We start from the raw sequence: 19,028 nt of genomic DNA on the forward strand, positions 1-19,028 counted from the left end.
CCACAGAGTGCTTGGATGGGCGGGCGGGCTCCTAGTCACTCCAAACCAGAGTGAGAGGCACCATTTTTGCACCACCCTGGGCCTGCACCTTTGGTAGGGGCCAACCTAACCAATCCCTAGGTATACCTTTGCACATGAGGGCACCTACCATCTTCCATTCCCCCCATCCTATTTGGAGGCTGCTGGTGTCACTGTGCGTCTGTGGCTGCCCATGTCACGTACGTCTTGGGAGGCCCTTCAAGGGCTGAGGCACAAGGCATATTTTATTTATAAATTATTCAATTCAAATTATAAATAATTCAAATAGGCTAAATTTCCATATTTTTAGCGCCATTCTTTGATTCTCATTGTCCCCGATTACCCCAAACTTTTCATCCCCACTCATTTTTCTTCACACCTCTGAAGACCTATTGCCCATTTCCCGTATCCTTTCCAACGCCTATCTCTTTTTCTAGTGGGGTAGCTGTGTGTTAGTGTCTTGCAATAAAAACCAGAGAAAAACTTATGGTGTCTTAGAGCTAACAAATTTATTATAGCAGTGCATAAACTTTTGTGGACTACTGTATTATGCATACTGTATGCATGCACACGAAAGCTCATACCAATAACAAACTTAGTTGGTCTCTAAGGTCCTACTGGAAGGAATTTTTTAATTTTGTTTCGGCCATAATAAGAGTTAGTCATTAAGATGCCACAGCACTTCTTGTTGTTCCTTTCCTGCATTTCACTGCCTACTCTTTCCCTCCAGTGATTTTCTACCCAGTTTCCCCTGACCAACTTGTGACACTCTTCTCTCAGGACATTTTTTGATCTGGTCCTCTTGGAAGCAACAAAAAACGTGGCCATCATCGCTAATGGCAGCCTGGCCTCAAAGAAAGAATACAGGAAAGTGGCCAGCCATTTTTACTAAGGGCAGCTTTATGGCTCCGTTGCCATGGCCCTTTGGGAAGACAAAACATATGAGTACTGTATTAGAAGCTGAAAGTACTCTTAAATTCCACATGCTGGAGTGAAACATTCTTATGCCCCATGCTTTCATTAACTTAAGTGGCAAGATGCTTCCGTTAGGATGTTTGGAAGGTAGATTGCACAGAAATATCCAGCTCTAGGATATTAAGATTAAATGGAGGGGAAGCCCCATGCACACTCGAGATAGTCCCAGCAAAAGAAAATGTTGATTTTGCCCCAGAAGGAGAATCATGGTTTGCAAACTCATATTGGGTTTGAGGTGGAATAATCCAGAATTGTTCTTGGTTTCGCTTCTGTGATCCTCAGATGAACAGTGGTATATAAATGTAAGAAATAATAATAGCTTCATAGAATGAAAATAACTATATTGTCTGTGATGACTAGAAGCACTCTAGGGAAAGGATGTTTAGAACTCTGCAAATTAAATAAGTAATATCATCTCCATATTGCAAATGGAATATTGAGGCTAAAATATATTGACTTGCCTAAGGCATTTTTTTAAAAAATTGTGACCTGATTATTGAAGAGAACACACAGGCTTTGTAAACAATGGCTCAGGTCTTTACCGAGTACAGTCAAACCTGGGTTGTCGAATGTAAACCGTTCCAGAAGCCCGTTCGGCTTCCAAAATGTTAGACAACCAAGGAGCGGCTTCCGATTGGTTGCTAGAGCTTCCTGCACTCAAGCGGAAGCCACGTCAGATGTTTGGCTTCTGAAAAAACGTTCAAAAGCTTTCAAAAATGGAGCCATTCAGGAGCTGAGGTTTGACTGTACTGTACTATATAGAGTGGTTTGCTGCAAGGCTGGCTGCCAAGGTGGCAAGATCAGGCATTTTCCCTGCACTGCAAAACTAGCAGTGAGTTCACAACAGCATCGCCATTTCCACTTTGTATGGGACACCATTTCTTTCTTTCTTTTTAAAGAAAATCCAAATCTCAAAGCACACATCAAGTCCTTGTACAAGTTCTATATCTTTTAATACAAATTATTGATGGCATTAGTTGGATACAATGAAAACACACGTCAGTGTTGCATAGCTGCTCAGATATACAACTTCATTCCTTTCAAGTAACTGAAATTAAGTTACTCTATAAATCCACTGTAAACGAGGACTCTGCAATCCAACTCAAATACTTTCAGAATCTTACATGCGCTTGCTTTATGAAAACAGGGGCCACTCTGTGGAGGCCAAGACTGGGAACCAATTTAGGGCATTAAAATCACTAGTACAGCATTATTCACATAAAATGAAGAAAACAATTCCTTTATTTGGTACAATTCAAGTAATTGCTAAGTGTTTTTTTAAATGCACAGTGCTTTGGACCACCCCCACAGTTAATCTGTACAGCAGCAGTAACCAGGGGTCAGTATGTTATGAAGAGTGCCTTACACTCCTGGTGAGATTAAAAGCAATACCTCTGTAGTAATGTAGAGTTGCAACATATTTTAGGAAGGGGTGGAGAACATCACTCTGTTTAATTGTCTGCCTAGCTATGTCCACTCTCAAAGTTCTTGTAGTTCACCCAGAACCGATTGCCGTATTCTTTCCTGCTTTAACATGGAGTTACTGCGGATCATCGTAAGTTGGCACATTCTGCTCCTCACTTGGGCTGTGTTTGCTCTTAAGGGACCGTCCAATGTATCTCCAGTATTCCTTCCGGATTATGTCTTTTTCTTTAGCCAGGATTTCACATAGCTGCAGAAGGGAGAATTACAAGTTTGAACAGTTTGCATGGTTTATACCCGCCATTTTGTTTATTACATAGCACCCCAAATGCTCATGGTGTTTTGCCAATATAAGCAGAAAGGCAGTTCCCTGCTCTGGAAACCTGCAACAGACCAGAAGACAACACTGGATAGTGGAACTAGAAGAACTCTGCTGGGTCAGCAGGTGCATGGATCTGAAACTACATTCTGCCAAGTCAAACTATGGGTTTAATCTTGCCCAGCATGCCACAATCTGGTAACCCTCCAGATGTTTTGGACTCCAACTCCCATCAGCCCCTGCCAGAACTATTTTCTATTTTTCAGCAGTGGAATCCTAACCTAACCAATGATTTTATTTATAAAGGTTTCTATAATATTTTTTGACCCAAAAAGGATGGAATCCTCTGCTGTTGTTTTCCTGGGGAATACTCATCAGTGCCCTTAGAAAGCCTGATGTAGTAGTTATGCGTGGTATTCACCAGTGATATTTATTTTGAAATATTCAAGAGAGAGAAGTAATTGAATTCACTATTGATTCTCCAGTAGTAAATACCCAACAATCTTCCAATGTCCAACCCACTCCACGCTAACTGATTTAGAATTCTTTTCTAGCAGAAAGAAATATTAAGGTACAGCAAAGAACAGAAATTTAGCCGAGGTGATGAAATGACAGTCAGCAGGGCAACACAAAGGAAACATATTTAGGGTATCTTTACACCTTAAAATATAACACTGACCAGGGTGCAAACTTACCCCCAATGAGAAAAACAAATTGTTTTATGGGGTAGATTGTATGTGGGTATTTATTTTGCTTAGAAAGAAAATAGTTAACAGTAATTCATGTTCCTTTGGGAACATCGCACACAGAGTACCAGTAACAACATCCTGAAATGGCAAATCAATTGTTATCTCCAAAAGAAAGGAGAAGGCTTAGTATATGCAGCAAGATATTACATTTATATATACCCCATCCCATCTCTTGCAGAATGAAGCGGGTCAGTTCACTATTTTGTCACCTAATTCTGAATACAACCTTTAGCATTTCCCCCAAGCCCCATACACACCAACAATGAAGTGGAATGATGTACAACTGGAGTATTCATTCACATTACTGTTTTCCCTACCAGTTTCAGTTTTCCTAACCTTCTGTTGCTTCCCTTTTCTCTATTTCTAAAGTGTAAGCACCACTAGGCAGGGACCTGCCCTTTCACTGTTTATACAATATTGTAATAATAGTATAATAATTAAAAGGCATCTTTCGGAGTGCAAAGGAAGTTGGTAGAGGGCTTTATCAGCATGTAAAAAAAGACTTTCCTTTTCTCAAAGCAAAATACTCTATCCAGATAATCTGGCAGCTCAGCCTGGCTTTTAAGATTTGGCAAAGCAAATGAAATACGCAAAGTTCTCTCTCTCTCCTACATGGCAGGATAAAATACAAGCCTAATTCTCTTAATGGACACTAAAATACAGCTTTCCAACCCTTCCAGTCTAGTTTTTTTGTCAACCGAAGACTCCATTACTCAATGTACCACAGGTTATAACCAAGCCTTTTTAAAAAAAAAACCACGGTTCTAACCAAAATAATAATAATAATAAATAGTGCTGAATCTAGACAGAAAGGCAAATCCTGTCCCTCATGTGTTGACTGGTAGCAGCTGGCTGAAAGCCCTTAACAATAAGTCAGAAGTTCTGAGCGCATATTTTAGGGATGAAATGGGAGTCAGCTGCTGTACAGAACAGCATATATGGAAAGAGGCAAAATGGTTACATAAAAAGTGAAACCCCTTTAATTTTTACATTTCCTTTGTAGCTGGGATTAAATAATTAGCAATCTGATAATCAGCACGCATAAAAGTAATTGTGACAGCAGTTATACAGCATATTAATACTGCATCTTAAACAAGTATTTTCCTCAGAATTATAACTTCCAGACTGCAGTGCATGGCAGAGAAGTGGTCTGTGGCATTTCTGTCCAATTTTCAATTCTGCAAAAATGGATAACATTCTGCAATTGTGTCAATTTAAAAATCACTATCCTTTCCTTAAAATTTGTCTGCGGTACCAAAAGTCGGTGCTACCACATTCAAACTGACAGACTATTTATCCACTGGTAAGATTAAATTCTACAGAAGACTGGAGAAAGAGATCGAGCTCCCCATCTGCTTATTGCAACTAGTCTATTAAAAGGGTAACACAGAGGCTGAACAACTTTAAAAAACTAACCTCTAATGCTTTGCTGAGAGTTTCTTCCTTGTTTTCACACTCGTTTTCCAGCATATCTTCATATATGTCGACCAAAAAGGCAATCAGGTAGGGGGAACTATGACTTGGCTGCAAGTCTAGTAGCTGTCCTAAGAGGTTTGGATGTTTCGAAAGGCCACGATCCTGCAGGATCCTGAAATAAAATGCAGCTGTGAATGCCACACTTCATTTGCATGCGGTCACCACACCATTTGCTGTACATTTACCAATCTGACGCTTCCTACAGAACGTGGAAATCTCCTATGGTCTATATAAAATGATAAGCAAGCAAGCAACTACAAATAGTGTCAGGTATCATTAACCTACAACCCATCTCAACCAGTATCATGAATCAGTGCCAGGTATTAAGAGGGACGTGGGTGGCGCTGTGGGATAAACCACAGAGCCTAGGACTTGCTAATCAGAAGGTCGGCGGTTCAAATCCCCGCGACGGGGTGAGCTCCCGTTCCTCAGTCCCTGCTCCTGCCAACCTAGCAGTTCGAAAGCACGTCCAAGTGCAAGTAGATAAATAGGTACTGCTCTGGCGGGAAGGTAAACGGCATTTCCATGCGCTGCTCTGGTTTGCCAGAAGCGGCTTAGTCATGCTGGCCACATGACCCGAAAGCTGAACACCGGCTCCCTTGGCCAATAAAGCGAGATGAGCGCCTCAACCCCAGAGTCGGTCACAACTGGACCTAATGGTCAGGAGTCCCTTTACCTTTATTCAGAGGACAAGCGGCAAGATCCCCCTGCCTCTTAAATATGGCAATGAGCTAAGTACAAGAGGGAACATGCACAGCTGAGAAAGTCCTGGAAAATGAAACAAGGCCCAGGAAAGCACCTCAACAGACCAAGCAGGATTCGGCAATTTGCTCAGCACTAAGGTCTACACTATGGCTGGAGAACCTGTAGCTCCACAGACATTGTTGGACCCTACCTTCCATCATCTCAGACCACAGGTTATACTGGCTGGGGTTGGGAGACCTGGAGTCCAACAACATCTGGAACTCCATGGCATGTGCAATCCGACTGGCATCCTCCCAGATGTCATCTGGGCACCAGGTACAACTTTAATTCAACAAGGCAGGAGAACCTGCTCAGTTGATGCTGAAACAAAACCCCACCCCAACCCACCCCACCCCTCTCCTCCCTCTCTTTTTCCCCAACCTTAGACTGTACACAGCACTAATGTCTCAAAACAAATCTGTCTCAAAACTGATCTGCAGAAAAGACTTTACAACCTGAAAAAAGAGATACTGCACGTACTTTTGTAAACCAAGAAAATATTTTATAAAAATTATTTCTTTTTTAAAAAAACCAAACCAAGGCTATAGGCTCTTTTGGACCTGTGGTTCCTGGTCTCGTTCTAATTTTTGTAGCCTTAAAAAAAGAAGATTATGTTGACTGCAAACCACTTTGCTCTATGCAATAAAACGGCTTACATCAATATAAATATGTTTATGTAAGCCATTTACATTATGTAAGACACCCACCCACCATGTACAGAATATGCAACAACAACAGTTCTTCACAACTTCTATCCCTGAATGCTAGGGGCAGTTCGAAAAATTACATGATTTTAATTTTTAAAAAACCAAAACAAAACCCTGAAGACAACCACATCCTCACCAGTATGTGCTTCCTCTACAATGTGACTCTTAAAGCCATGTATCACCTGACATTTTCTTTTCCGATCTTAAACGCAAAGCCTCCAGAGCTGGGTAGTGACAGTCTTTTTCAGGTACCCAAAGCGGATCAGTATCACTCTGCACATGCAACAGCACCTGAAGCACTTGGAGAACTTCCACCCCTCTATCAAACCTGCATAGAGGACACAGCCCTTCTGCAAGCCATTTTGTGTCTGCACTCCATGCTGTTTTGCAACTCAGTCATCCTCTACTTGTGTTACAGTTTGCTACCTCTGCCAAAACTGGGAGCAGAAAATCATTTGGAGTAACTCCTCCTTACAGCCTCTGGAATTACAAAATATCCAGAATTACAAAATATCCAGGGCTCCATGTACACCATGCTAAAAATATGGAAGTTATGCAATCAAAAACAAATGTAAAAAAAAAGCATAGGTTCTGCATCTTATAACAATTAGGCAAACTGAATAGATTTACGTTTTCTGTCTTCTTTTGCACAATTTCTTTCTGGTTTTGCTAGTCATGGCGGCAAAGGAAATGCACTTGGAGCTCCATTACCAACCGTAGGAAATCGTATTCCACAACTGCATTGGCTGCAATAGGCACCGCCCACGTACTTTCACAAATACCTCTGCAGTGAAAGGCTGGAAACTTGTTTTAAAAATGAAAGCAATTTTTTTCAGGAAGCTGAACCCTGGGCCTGCTATTAGTACAGCAAGCCAGTGTGGCATAATGGTTAGAGCATGGGTAGGCAAACTAAGGCCTGAAGGCCGGATCCGGCCCAATCGCCTTCTAAATCCAGCCCATCAGCATGTTTTTACAGGAGTAGAATGTATCCTTTTATTTAAAATGCATCTCTGGCTTATTTGTGGGGCACAGGAATTCGTTCATTTATTTATTTTTTCAAAATATAGTCCACCGTCAGCCCCCAAGGTCTGAGGGACAGTGGACCGGCCCTCTACTGAAAAAGTTTGCTAACCCCTGGGTTAGAGTGTTGAACTCACTGGGTGAGCTTGGGCCAGTCACCATCTCTTAGCCTAGCCTACATCACAGAATTGTTGTGAGGATGAAATGGGGAAGAGGAGAACCATGAACACCACCTTGAGATCATTGGAAGATAAAGGTGGTATAAAAATGTAATAAATAAAATAATAACAAATACTAGCATATTCTGCACTTCAGAATAGCCAAAGCCGCTAACAAATTTATCTCACCCTTTCAAATAGTTCCAAGCACTTTCATTATGGGGCACCAGCTTGATCATTTCTAGGGTAAACCTGAAAAAGAAAAGCAGAGTATTTTATAAAGAAGAGAGGAAATATGGAGTCATATTTTATGCATATCAACGTACTCATTTCCCCCCCAAAATAGCAGAGAGTAAACGGCATTCAACATAGAGTAGGTGGTATTCAACACCAGTCCTACTCAGAGTAAACCCACTGGACTAGCAGGGTCATTAATTTCAGTGAGTCTACTCTAAGTATGGAACACAACTAAAAATGTCTTCTCTCCAATAAACAAATTTCCTACCAAGGAAAAGATGTTCTACAGATTCTTTTTTTAAAAAGAAAATAGTGGGGGATACCTCAAGATAATACTATAGAAATTTTTATTCACAAGGCAAAAATAATCCAAGGGCATGAGTTTTGATGTCCTTAGCTCATCTTTCACCAACTTGCTGCCTTCCAAAGTTTGAGGACTACAACTCTCAAACTCTGCTGTGCTGGTTGGGGCTGATGGGACTTCTAGTCCCAACCATCTGGAGGCATCAGGTTGGCAGAGACTACCTTATCTAATGGTAAAACCCAATATACTAAAACAAAAGAAAAACCAAGCAAGCATCTCTGATGTATCCTTCTGCCTGTGACAAGTGTAAATGGCCACAAATGAAGTTGAGTATTTATTTTACTTACTGGACTTCTCTCTCTAAAACAGCAGGGTCATTATAACCAGTTGTGTTTGAAATGACAAAGTATCTTTGGTTCCAGACAGAATTGTTTCTGACATCGTCTTTCAGGAGCTGTTCCACATACTCTAGTTCATCATCCCACAGTTTAAATTCCTAAAAGCACAACAAATAAAGGAGAAATGCTAGAAGGAGGAAGTACATTTGGGAAATAGAGGGGGCAAAACCTGCCTTCTACCCACCATAGTGATCGATGCAAGGATTCCACTCCCAGTGGCATTCCCCAGGGCTCCTTGCAATGTACAAGGTCCCCACCCCAAATCTCAGTGGGCATTTTGCTACTAAGAGCAACATCAAAATACCTGAATGACCCACTGCCTGTGTTGCCATGCATGGTAGTTCTTAGCATCCTGGTTAAGAATGTCTGCTATAAATTCAAGTTCCTGGGATGGATCCTTCAGCCACTCCACCAACACTCGTCTGTGGTGCCTAAAACATGAAGAAATCCTTCTTTAAACAAAACTAAAAAAACCCAGCATCCCTTCAGTGCCTGTTTACTGTTTAGTTGTTTTTTTTTATTGAAATGCAATCCTGCCAAGAGTGATGGATAATGGGCATTTGCACTCGAAAACAAAAACGTTCAATGGAATGGTAACTGAATGAGTGGCACATCGTCATATTTGGTTGTTTCTGATCTTGTAGTGCGAGACAGCTCATTAAAGGCTGCAATGTTCTATCACACTGCTTGGAAACTCTCCCGCTGAAAGTGCAAGTTGCACCCACTGACGAGCATTGTGTTTTGAGTTTATACGAGGCAGAAAGAAAGCTGTCCTTGCAGCGATTAATCCACTTAGCTTATTCATATGTACAATTTCATCATTTGATGCCACAGCCAGCATGCAAGTGATGTACGTGTCTGAATTTGCCACGTCTTCTGAGCAAAGTATTAATAGCCATTAGTCAGATAGGGCAGTGTTTCCCAACCTTGGGCCTCCAGATGTTTTTGGCCTACAACTCCCATCATCCCTAGCTAGCAAGACCAGTGGTCAGGGATGATGGGAATTGTAGTTCAAAAGCAGCTGGAGGCCCAAGGTTCAGAAACACGGAGATAGGGCACAGAGTCCCACCCACAGATGCAACACCCCAATGCATGCAGTCTTAGCATGGCATCTCAGGAAAACCAACAGACTCTTGCCCACAGCTTTCCTGCTGGCAAAAGGATTTCCAGGCACTTTACAAGAGCCACATGGCACTGCCCTGCTTTGTCAAGTACCAGAAGATGCTGTAGCTGCAACAGTGTAAGCTACCAGTTCTACTGCTGGACTAAAGCAGCCTCATTGGGCTTAGGCTGCCCTTTTGGGTTTGAGCTATTGTTGGACTGTTAGCAAATGAGGAAACAAAAGAAATGCAGGCTGTTGTGTTAAACTGAGCCTGGGGTGGGAAAGGAAGCAGACCGAGAACACAGTCAAAAAGCACCTGCCAGCCTGCCATATTCAAGCCAAGGGCAAATAAAGAGGAACAAAGGCAGCCATGAAAACAGCCATCAGCCTAGTTATCTATGGCGAGCACAAACTGCACAAAGGTGATCAGACAGGGAAGTTTACAAAGGTAATGTTATTTGTTATGCTATGAAGAACTAGTAAGTAGGCTTTTGACCATTTTCATAGACTAGTAATTATTGATGGACCTAGTAGCTTGGCTTATAAGGACATTTTGCTCACCTTCTCAAAGCATTTATGTGGACGTCAAATTATTGTTCTTTTTCATTAAGAATGTTTATAAAGAATTTTGAATTTTATATGATTGTGAGTGTGTGTGTGTGTCCCCCCTGAAATCCTTTTGGTTTGCTGCATTTGACCTTATAAATATATTAACATACCTCATAATATATTAACATATGCCACTGTAATTCTTCTCAAGTTATATACAGAAAATGGCCAATGAAATGTTGCTTTGGGTCCCCCCCTTCTTTCTGTTGCTGTTTGTGCATGTTTGCAAACACTCCTACTTTCTTCTCATTTTTCTATAACCATTTACAATACTGGCATTTCTGCAAAACGCATTATGTATGTCGTGTCATCATATAAACAAAACCCTCCCCATCTTAAGCATTCTTGCCATGTACAATGGTCTCCATGTAAGCATTCTGCACTTATTATTTAGAAAAGACAGGCAAGTCCACGCAAGTGGGCATTTCCTTTCAAGGGAAATAACTTTCCTTATCAAAAAGGAGCCAGACATTACCAGACTTGATAATTCTTTGGCTGATCTTCAATGATAGCTGTGATATAATTGAGTTCCTCGTGTAGATCTTTGTTCAGGGACTGCAGAAGAACCCTGCGGAAATGCCTACAGAAGAAAAAAACAATAATCAGACAAGAAAAATACTCTTCAGCAAAATGCGAGACCCAAAGAAGAATACTCAGTAGGACTTGCTCCTTCAGGTGGCCTTGGTGCAGCCATTCAGATTTAAAAGTGAACACCAGCACTTTTCATCAAGGCCAGCAATCATTGGCTGTTGAAGAACAGATATTGCATGGTTCTTCCCCAGCTTCTTCCAGAAGAGAATCTAGCCATTTCATTTTGGATCACCTGCAGTTTCTGGACATTTTTTTTTTAAAAGAAGACAGCCAAACTTAGAGCTCATGACAGTAATCCAACCTCAACCTCGAGGTTACAATCCCATGCATTAATGGCAGTCGTGTCTCATGGTATACAAGTCTCACATGAGCAATAATTTTCTGCAAGGAAAATGTCTACTCACTTATTTTGCAACAAGGCCTAGGAAAGTAGCATTTTAGCACAGTTTCACTACTAGTTTCTTGTGCTTAGTTAAAAATGCATTTTAATCAAGCTATTCAGATAAAAATTACTTAAATATTAGAGATTCCACACAAAAATAAAAGAAATTCAGACTCAACTTGTGGTTTTCTTCATGTATACTCAGCAATTCCCAACTAACAATAAATGACAGATTCATCATCACTACATACCACACAGTGTAGTTCGCAGCATTAAGATCAATGGCATCTCCCGTTAAGTTGAAAGCTCTTTCGCTCCTTTCATCACATTGCAGAACAGCCCGGAAGTAATCATATACATCTTTAACTAGAGAGAGAGAGAAATCGCTTTATGTCAAATCACTCTCTAGCCTTCCTTCTGGGTCAGAAGAAGCCAAAATACCCATCTAGTCCACAATCCTGTTCTCACAGTGGCCAACCAGATGTTTATGGGAATCCCTCAAGCTGGCTATGAACACACAACAGTCTTCCCCAGCGACTGGTGTTCAGAGGCATACCAGGGCCATTGCTGGAGGCAGTACACCAGCCATCATGACCATCAATTGTCTTATCCTCCTCGAAGGACAAAGATCTTCTCATCTCTTCCCAAAGTTCTACTGCCAAAACCATTCACATCCCTGATGGCTCAGACCCTGGCCTCCCTAGACTGGCTCCCTATCCAGCATAAATGCCCTGTGGCCTTTAGAGCTCTCCACTGCTTTGCCCCACCCTCTCCCTGCCCTTATTACCTGCCACGTCCTTGCCTGTGATCTTCCCTTCTCCAACTCTTGGCACCCTAAGCCATTTTCAGTATGATGCAACACCTGTAACAGTGCCAGTTCCGCAGTTCGAAGCAGCCAAGTGGGTCTATATGGGGTAAGGCCATCTTGCAGGTAACCTGGTCCTAAGTTGTTAAGGGCTTTCTATAATAATAGTAACACTTTGAAATTGGCCTGCTAGCAAACCGGCAAGCAGCACAGGTTTCCCAGCACAGGTGGTATATGCTGACAAGGTCTTGCTCTGCTGCATTCTACACTAACAGCGGCTTCCAGATCAAGAGCAAAGGAAGTACCACACAGTCCACATTGCTTTCTTCGTCAACTCTGCCAGTTCACCCTTATGCCTGGAACTCTTTCTCAGAAAACCAACACAGTTTGAGTCTCTCTCTCTTTCGTCACTTTGTAGCCTTACTGGAGTTCACCAAGTGGGTCTGCGTTGCTCCCGGGAGGGAGGAAGGAAGTCAAATGAGGTTGATTCCAAGAAAGAGTTTATTCTGCTCTCCGGATAGCAGAAGGCACTTGCATGTTAAGTCCACAGCAAGTCCAAAGAAATGAGAAATTTCATGCAGTATATATATCCTCCAGGCACCCTCTCCCCCCTTCCCCAGGAATCCAACCACGTCAGCCTATACACGCAGGTTGTTCCTTCAACCTCCCAGCCTCTTCCTTTAAATCCTTCTTCAAAATGGCTTTAACCTTTAATTACCATTTTCAGCTGAAGTTAACTTGTTAACGTTTGTCGTGCATTAACTTTGAATCCCCTCCTCCTGCTTTGTCACTCCCACTGTTGACACTTGGACTGAAGGCTCGGAGGAGAAAGGGAACCTGTCCTCTCTTTTTTTGGCTTATTGTGTTTTATTTACTTACTTAACAAAACTTAAGATACTGCTTGATTGTAAGAAAACCTCTAAGCAGCTTACAGAAATATTGTTTTAAACCTACCCCCACCCACTGAAGGTACAGTAATCTGGAAAATGCACCTAAAATGTAAATGCCCTTTTGATATGTTTGTGTATCAAACAGAGAAGTACCTAATGTAGCTTGCTTTTTCTTGCTGAAACAGCAGCATTAACTAGCATTAAAGCTACTGTTTTATGTGCATCTAGATTATCTACTAAAAACAACTCTGACACCTCTTTATTGATGGTATTTTCTTCTGAAGAAACCGAGGGCAATCAAGCATCAAATAAGGCTTAAATGTGTATCCCAGCTTCTCATATACATGAAGCTTTAATGATAGCTTTCTAATATGTGGGTGGGGTTGTAAACAATCTTTAGCCCCACCTAAGTGCTAGTAGCAAGTGCAGTAATCTCACACACTCTTTCATGACCTGAATCATCCTAATTGCCTTACTCTGTCAGTTCTACTTCTGAATTCTCATAAAGACAATAGTAATGAAGAATGAATCACCTTTCTATGGTCACACTTCTAGTTTAGGTGGGCATACCGATTTTATTTTTTAACCGAAGAACTTGAAACTTACACTTTTCACTATATATGATCTGGACTACTGGATTTGGCCCATCATCTTGAGGTACTGGCTCAACATCAGCCCATTCCTTCCTATCCCTGTAAAAAAATAAATAATCATAATTTGACAACCAGGGGTAAAGTATGAAATACTAGGACATATGTAGTTCAGAGCCACTGCCTAAAGACCAAGGTTGGTTCGCACATATGGGCAGCACTGCATGATTCCTTTCTGGCAATTTCCCCACTGCCCTGAACCCCATCCACAATTTCCCTACTTCCAACCACATGTTTCATGACATTATAAAAGTAATTCAGAGTGTCTCTCCATCTATGCTAAGCACAGCAATCAGCCCCTCTCCGGGAATAAGGAAGCCCAGGAAAGTGGACGAGGCTATTTCCAAACAGACCTGGGCATCCTTCGTTTTAAAAACCCAAGCCTTGCTTAGGGGAATGTGTTTCATTCATTTATCTGGACATTTACACCCCAACTTGCTAAAAAAAAAACCACCCAAACTCTAAAGACACACACACCTAGCAATAAACCAGACAGCAGGTTTGGGGCTTTGGGCTTTCATAAAAGAGGCATCTAGTAATGTATTGAAGTGAGAGCTGGACCATAAGGAAGGCTGATCGCTAAAGAATTGATGCTTTTGAATTATGGTGCTGGATGAGACTCTTGAGAGTCCCATGGACTGCAAGAAGATCAAACCTCTCCATTCTGAAGGAAATCAGCCCTCACTGGAGTGCTCACTGGAAGGACAGATCGTGAAGCTGAGGCTCCAATACTTTGGCCACCTCATGAGAAGAGAAGACTCCCTGGAAAAGACCCTGATGTTGGGAAGGATTGAGGGCACAAGGAGAAGGGGATGACAGAGGACAAGATGGTTGGACAGTGTTCTTGAAGCTACCAGCATGAGTCTGACCAAACTGCGGGAGGCAGTGGAAGACAGGAGGGCCTGGCGTGCTCTGGTCCATGGGGTCATGAAGAGTCAGACACGACTAAACGACTCAACAACAAAAGAGGCATCCCGAGGTTACAGTCCTAAGCACGCTTACCTAGGGGTCGATGCCATTGGACTTCATGGGGCTTACTTATGAGTAGACATGCAAAGGACTGCGCTCCAAAACTCACTCTCTCTCTCTCTACATATATTAAGTAAGTTTTGGAGCGCAGTCCTTTGCACGTCTACTCATAAGTAAGCCCCATATATATATATATATGTATGTATATAAAACACGACATTCGCACATACCTGTACAGGACGTAGCCGTCGGTGTCCAGGGGCAGCCCGGAGTCCAGCTCGCTGTCCCCAGCGGCCTCGCCTTCCGCCTCCAGGTGAGGAGCGCAGGGCTCGGGGTCTAAGCCGCCTTCCCCGTCCGCCATCATCACAGCCGCCTCCCGCCCACCCCGGAAGAGAGGAAGCGGCGGAGGCTTCCCTATGAGGAACAAGCTCCGCCCCGCGCCATAGAGGCGCAGCTGCTGGGCGTAGAGCGCCTCCACCACGAAAGAGCCGCACCGGAAGGAACGGGGGAGATTCACAGCGCCCTCCTTTCTCTCTCCGCCAACGGGAACAAGGCTTTTGCCATAGAGATAGAAAAGCGGAAGTCGCCGCACCGGAAGTGCGGGAAGAACAAGATGCCCAAAGAGCTCTGCATTCCTTAGTTCCACTTCGGGTACTCAGTTGAACTCCTTCGTTGCCATATGCAAGGCATCGTAGGGCTTTTTCCTCTTCTGTACCTTTAATATATATATTGATAAATAGCATACTTAGATCCGTGGTTCCCAATGGGGGGCAATTTAATTTTTAAGGGGGGCAATTTGAGAATGAGTTATTAACAGTTAATGTCCTTTTAGGCTTCCTCCACGTGAACAGGAACTCACTTTTTGAATAATAAGAATTATATGTCACGGTGGGGGGATCAGGATTTTAGAGATGCTTAGGTGGGGCATGACCAAGAAAGGTTAGGAACCACTGATTTAGATATACATTATTTCAATGCACTGCAAATACCTGCTTTTGTTGTTGTTGTTGTTTAGTCGTGTCCAACTCTTCGTGACCCCATGCACCAGAGCACACCAGGCACTCCTGTCTTCCACTGCCTTCCGCAGCTTGGTCAAACTCATGCTGGTAGCTTTGAGAACACTGTCCAACCATCTCGTCCTCTGTCGTCCCCTTCTCCTTGTGCCCTCAATCTTTCCCAGCATCAGGGTCTTTTCCAGGGAGTCTTCTCTTCTCATGAGGTGGCCAAAGTATTGGAGCCTCTGCTTCAGGATCTGTCCTTCTATTGAGCACTCAGGGCTGATTTCCTTCAGAATGGAGAGGTTTGATCTTCTTGCAGTCCATGGGACTCTCAAGAATCTCCTCCAGCACCATAATTCAAAAGCATCAATTCTTCGGTGATCAGCCTTCTTTATGGTCCACCTTACCCGGTGCAAATGAAGCTTAGTCTGCAGCCTTAATTTCCAAGTAAACATGCACAGAGCTGGGCTATACATTTTGCATTTATGTATAATTACTTTGGTTTTCTCTATAAGCTAAAATAGATCATTACAACTCAGTCCAGACAGATCTCCGTGGGAGAGCAGGAGTCTTCAGACAATGCACACATGCAGAGTGACATCTGGATTGCTCATCACAGTGCTCATCCAGATCAGACCCCGTGTGGCTTGTTACATACCTGCACATCAGCTTTATTAAAGATGGACCCCAAATTTTGGGACCCCTTCCAAACTGATGCCAAAGTTTTGTACTCGTTTAATAAAGCTCTGCACATCTGCAGCTGAGCCCACAAGTTTTGCACGACTAGACTTGGAACTAGTTTGCAGGGCAGGAGGCACTGCCGGGGGAGCGGTGGTTTTTATTATTGTGCCCTGTGATCTCCTGTACTGGAAGTTTAATAAACAAGCAGTAACAATGATTTCCTAAATGCCCTAAAAAGCAAGGCACAGTTCACTATAAAATGAAATTAAAATAGTGCTAGGCTGCTGTTATAAAAGGCCGGCAATTTGGCCCGAATTGCCAAATACTGGGGTTTGCTGGGATCTCCTCTTTTATTCCCTAGAACAAGGTTTCCCAGATTGGGGTCTCCAGCTGTTTTTGGACTACAACTCCCACCATCGCTAGCTAGCAGGTCAGGGATGATGGGAACTGTAGTCCAAAACAGCTGGAGACTCAAGTTTGGTAAACACTGCCCTAGAGCAAATGGGGATTTGTGGGAAAGAAGAAATGTGGAGTGGCAGTGGAGAAAAGCTGGGATTTTGTGTTTTGTGCCTCTTGTTCTCTAAACTAGCAGTCTGAAAAGAACTCTGGAGACATCCTTTTGTGGCCATGCAAAATGTTTCAATTTCTGCTCAACCCTAAACATAAGAAAAGAGCCCTGACTACAAGCTTACAATAAAGGTTTAACATTGTTATCAGATCCCTGAAGTGTCAACAGTGAACACACATTGGATGCAATGTATTTTTTCTACTACTGTACCATGAAGAAGAGCTCATAGCTTGTAGGTTGTCAACACTGCCCTCCGTACATTAAATTTTGAAACATAAAGGTAAAGGGACCCCTGACCATTAGGTCCAGTCGTGACTGACTCTGGGGTTGCGGTGCTCATCTCACTTTATTGGCCGAAGGAGCCGGCCTACAGCTTCTGGGTCATGTGGCCAGAATGACTAAGCCACTTCTGGTGAACCAGAGCAGTGCACGGAAACACCGTTTACCTTCTCGCTGGTGTGGTACCTATTTATCTTCTTGCACTTTGACGTGCTTTCGAACTGCTAGCTTGGCAGGAGCAGGGACCGAGCAACGGGAGCTCACGCCGTTGCGGGGATTCAAACCGCCGACCTTCTGATCGGCAAGTCCTAGGCTCTGTGGTTTAACCCACAGCGCCACCCGCGTCCCTATAGTGTTTGGTGTATGTGTGCATATATTGTTGCTGGCACCTGTCTGTCTCAAGAGACAATGAACGTGTATCTCACCGTTACTCCAAAGGGCTCGAAAGGGCATACATGAGTCATCCCAAGCCATCCTCACAATGACATTGCTGTTAGGCTGTGATTGGCCCTAAGCCACCCAGTGTGTTCAATAGCTGAGTGGGGATATGAACCTGTTCTCCTAGGCCATGGGTAGGCAAATAAGGTCCGGGGGCCAGATCTGGCCCAATCACCTTCTAAATCTGGCCCACGGATATTCCAGGAATCAGCGTGTTTTTACATGAGTAGAATGCATCCTTTTATTTAAAATGCATTTCTGGGTTATTTGTGGGGCATAGGAATTCGTTCATCCCCACCCCCCAAAAATATAGTCCAGCCCCCCCCCCAAGGTCTGAGGGACAGTGGACCGGCCCTCTGCTGAAAATGTTTGCTGACCCCTGTCCTAGGCACACCACAATGGCACATTAGTGGCTGGATAGCTCAGTTGGTAGAGCATGAGATTCTTCATTCCAGGGTTGTGGGTTCGAATCCCATGGTGGGTGAAAGCATAGGCTCCAACTTCCCCCAATAAAATATTTGAGGGGGCCCTGCACCCCTCAAGTTGATGAGCATTGCCATTCAAATAGTGAGTGCCACATCATGTGATTGATTATGCAGGATGGGGCTTACCTGCCACCCGCCCCCCCCCATATTTTATTCAAGTTGGCACCCCTGGGTGAAAGATCCCTGCATTGCAAGGGGTTGGACTGGATGACCTTTGTGGACCCTTCCAACTCTACAATTCTATGATTCTATGACCAGTTATGCATATTTCAAATTATTTATACATATGGATATTTGAAGAGTAAAGGTAAAGGTAAAGGTACCCCTGCCCGTACGGGCCAGTCTTGACAGACTCTGGGGTTGTGCGCCCATCTCACTTAAGAGGCCAGGGGCCAGCGCTGTCCGGAGACACTTCCGGGTCACGTGGCCAGCGTGACATCGCTGCTCTGGCGAGCCAGAGCCGCACACGGAAACGCCGTTTACCTTCCCACTGGTAAGTGGTCCCTATTTATCTACTTGCACCCAGAGGTGTTTTCGAACTGCTAGGTTGGCAGGCGCTGGGACCGAGCAGCGGGAGCGCACCCCGCCGCAGGGATTCGAACCGCCGACCTTTCGATCGGCAAGCCCTAGGCGCTGAGGCTTTAACCCACAGCGCCACCTGCGTCCCAGAGTAGACGCAGCGCCACCTGCGTCCCAGAGTATTTGAAGAGTAGATATATATATATTCATATGCATAGATAATTTGAAATAACTATTTGAAGAGTATGCATATTTCAAATTATCTATGCGTATGGATATATATTTGAAGAGTTGATAAGACAGATAATTTCCTGGCTGCTGAATTTCTTATTTTCAGTTTTATGTGAACTCTCCCTGAGAAGAAGGCGCCATGCACAAATCAGCTTAAGTAAAGACATGCTAATCATAAAAGACGGAACTGTCCCGCCTTAAATGATTCGGATGTGTGTGTGTGATCCTCAGCTGCTTCGTGATGAATGATCTCAAAGGGCTTTTTAGCGCTCCTGTACATATACATATCTGTATGTATTCCACT

The 19,028-nt window shown here is 43.3% G+C and overlaps 1 protein-coding gene across 1 annotated transcript; it reads right to left on the reverse strand.

The window, feature by feature from the left end:
• Positions 1-1,921: 1,921 nt before the first annotated feature.
• On the reverse strand, positions 1,922-14,926 carry FNTA (farnesyltransferase, CAAX box, subunit alpha). The gene is made up of 9 exons (XM_079959681.1): positions 14,756-14,926; positions 13,513-13,598; positions 11,463-11,577; positions 10,714-10,818; positions 8,832-8,958; positions 8,477-8,625; positions 7,778-7,840; positions 4,900-5,071; positions 1,922-2,665 (listed from the first exon to the last, which is right to left on the reverse strand). Exons 1-9 carry the CDS (start codon positions 14,887-14,889, stop codon positions 2,534-2,536), a joined length of 1,083 nt encoding a protein of 360 aa, XP_079815807.1. The 5' UTR covers positions 14,890-14,926; the 3' UTR covers positions 1,922-2,533.
• Positions 14,927-19,028: the final 4,102 nt, after the last annotated feature.

This window comes from Podarcis cretensis (assembly GCF_951804945.1).
Source record: "Podarcis cretensis genome assembly, chromosome: 17".
NCBI lineage: Eukaryota > Metazoa > Chordata > Lepidosauria > Squamata > Lacertidae > Podarcis > Podarcis cretensis.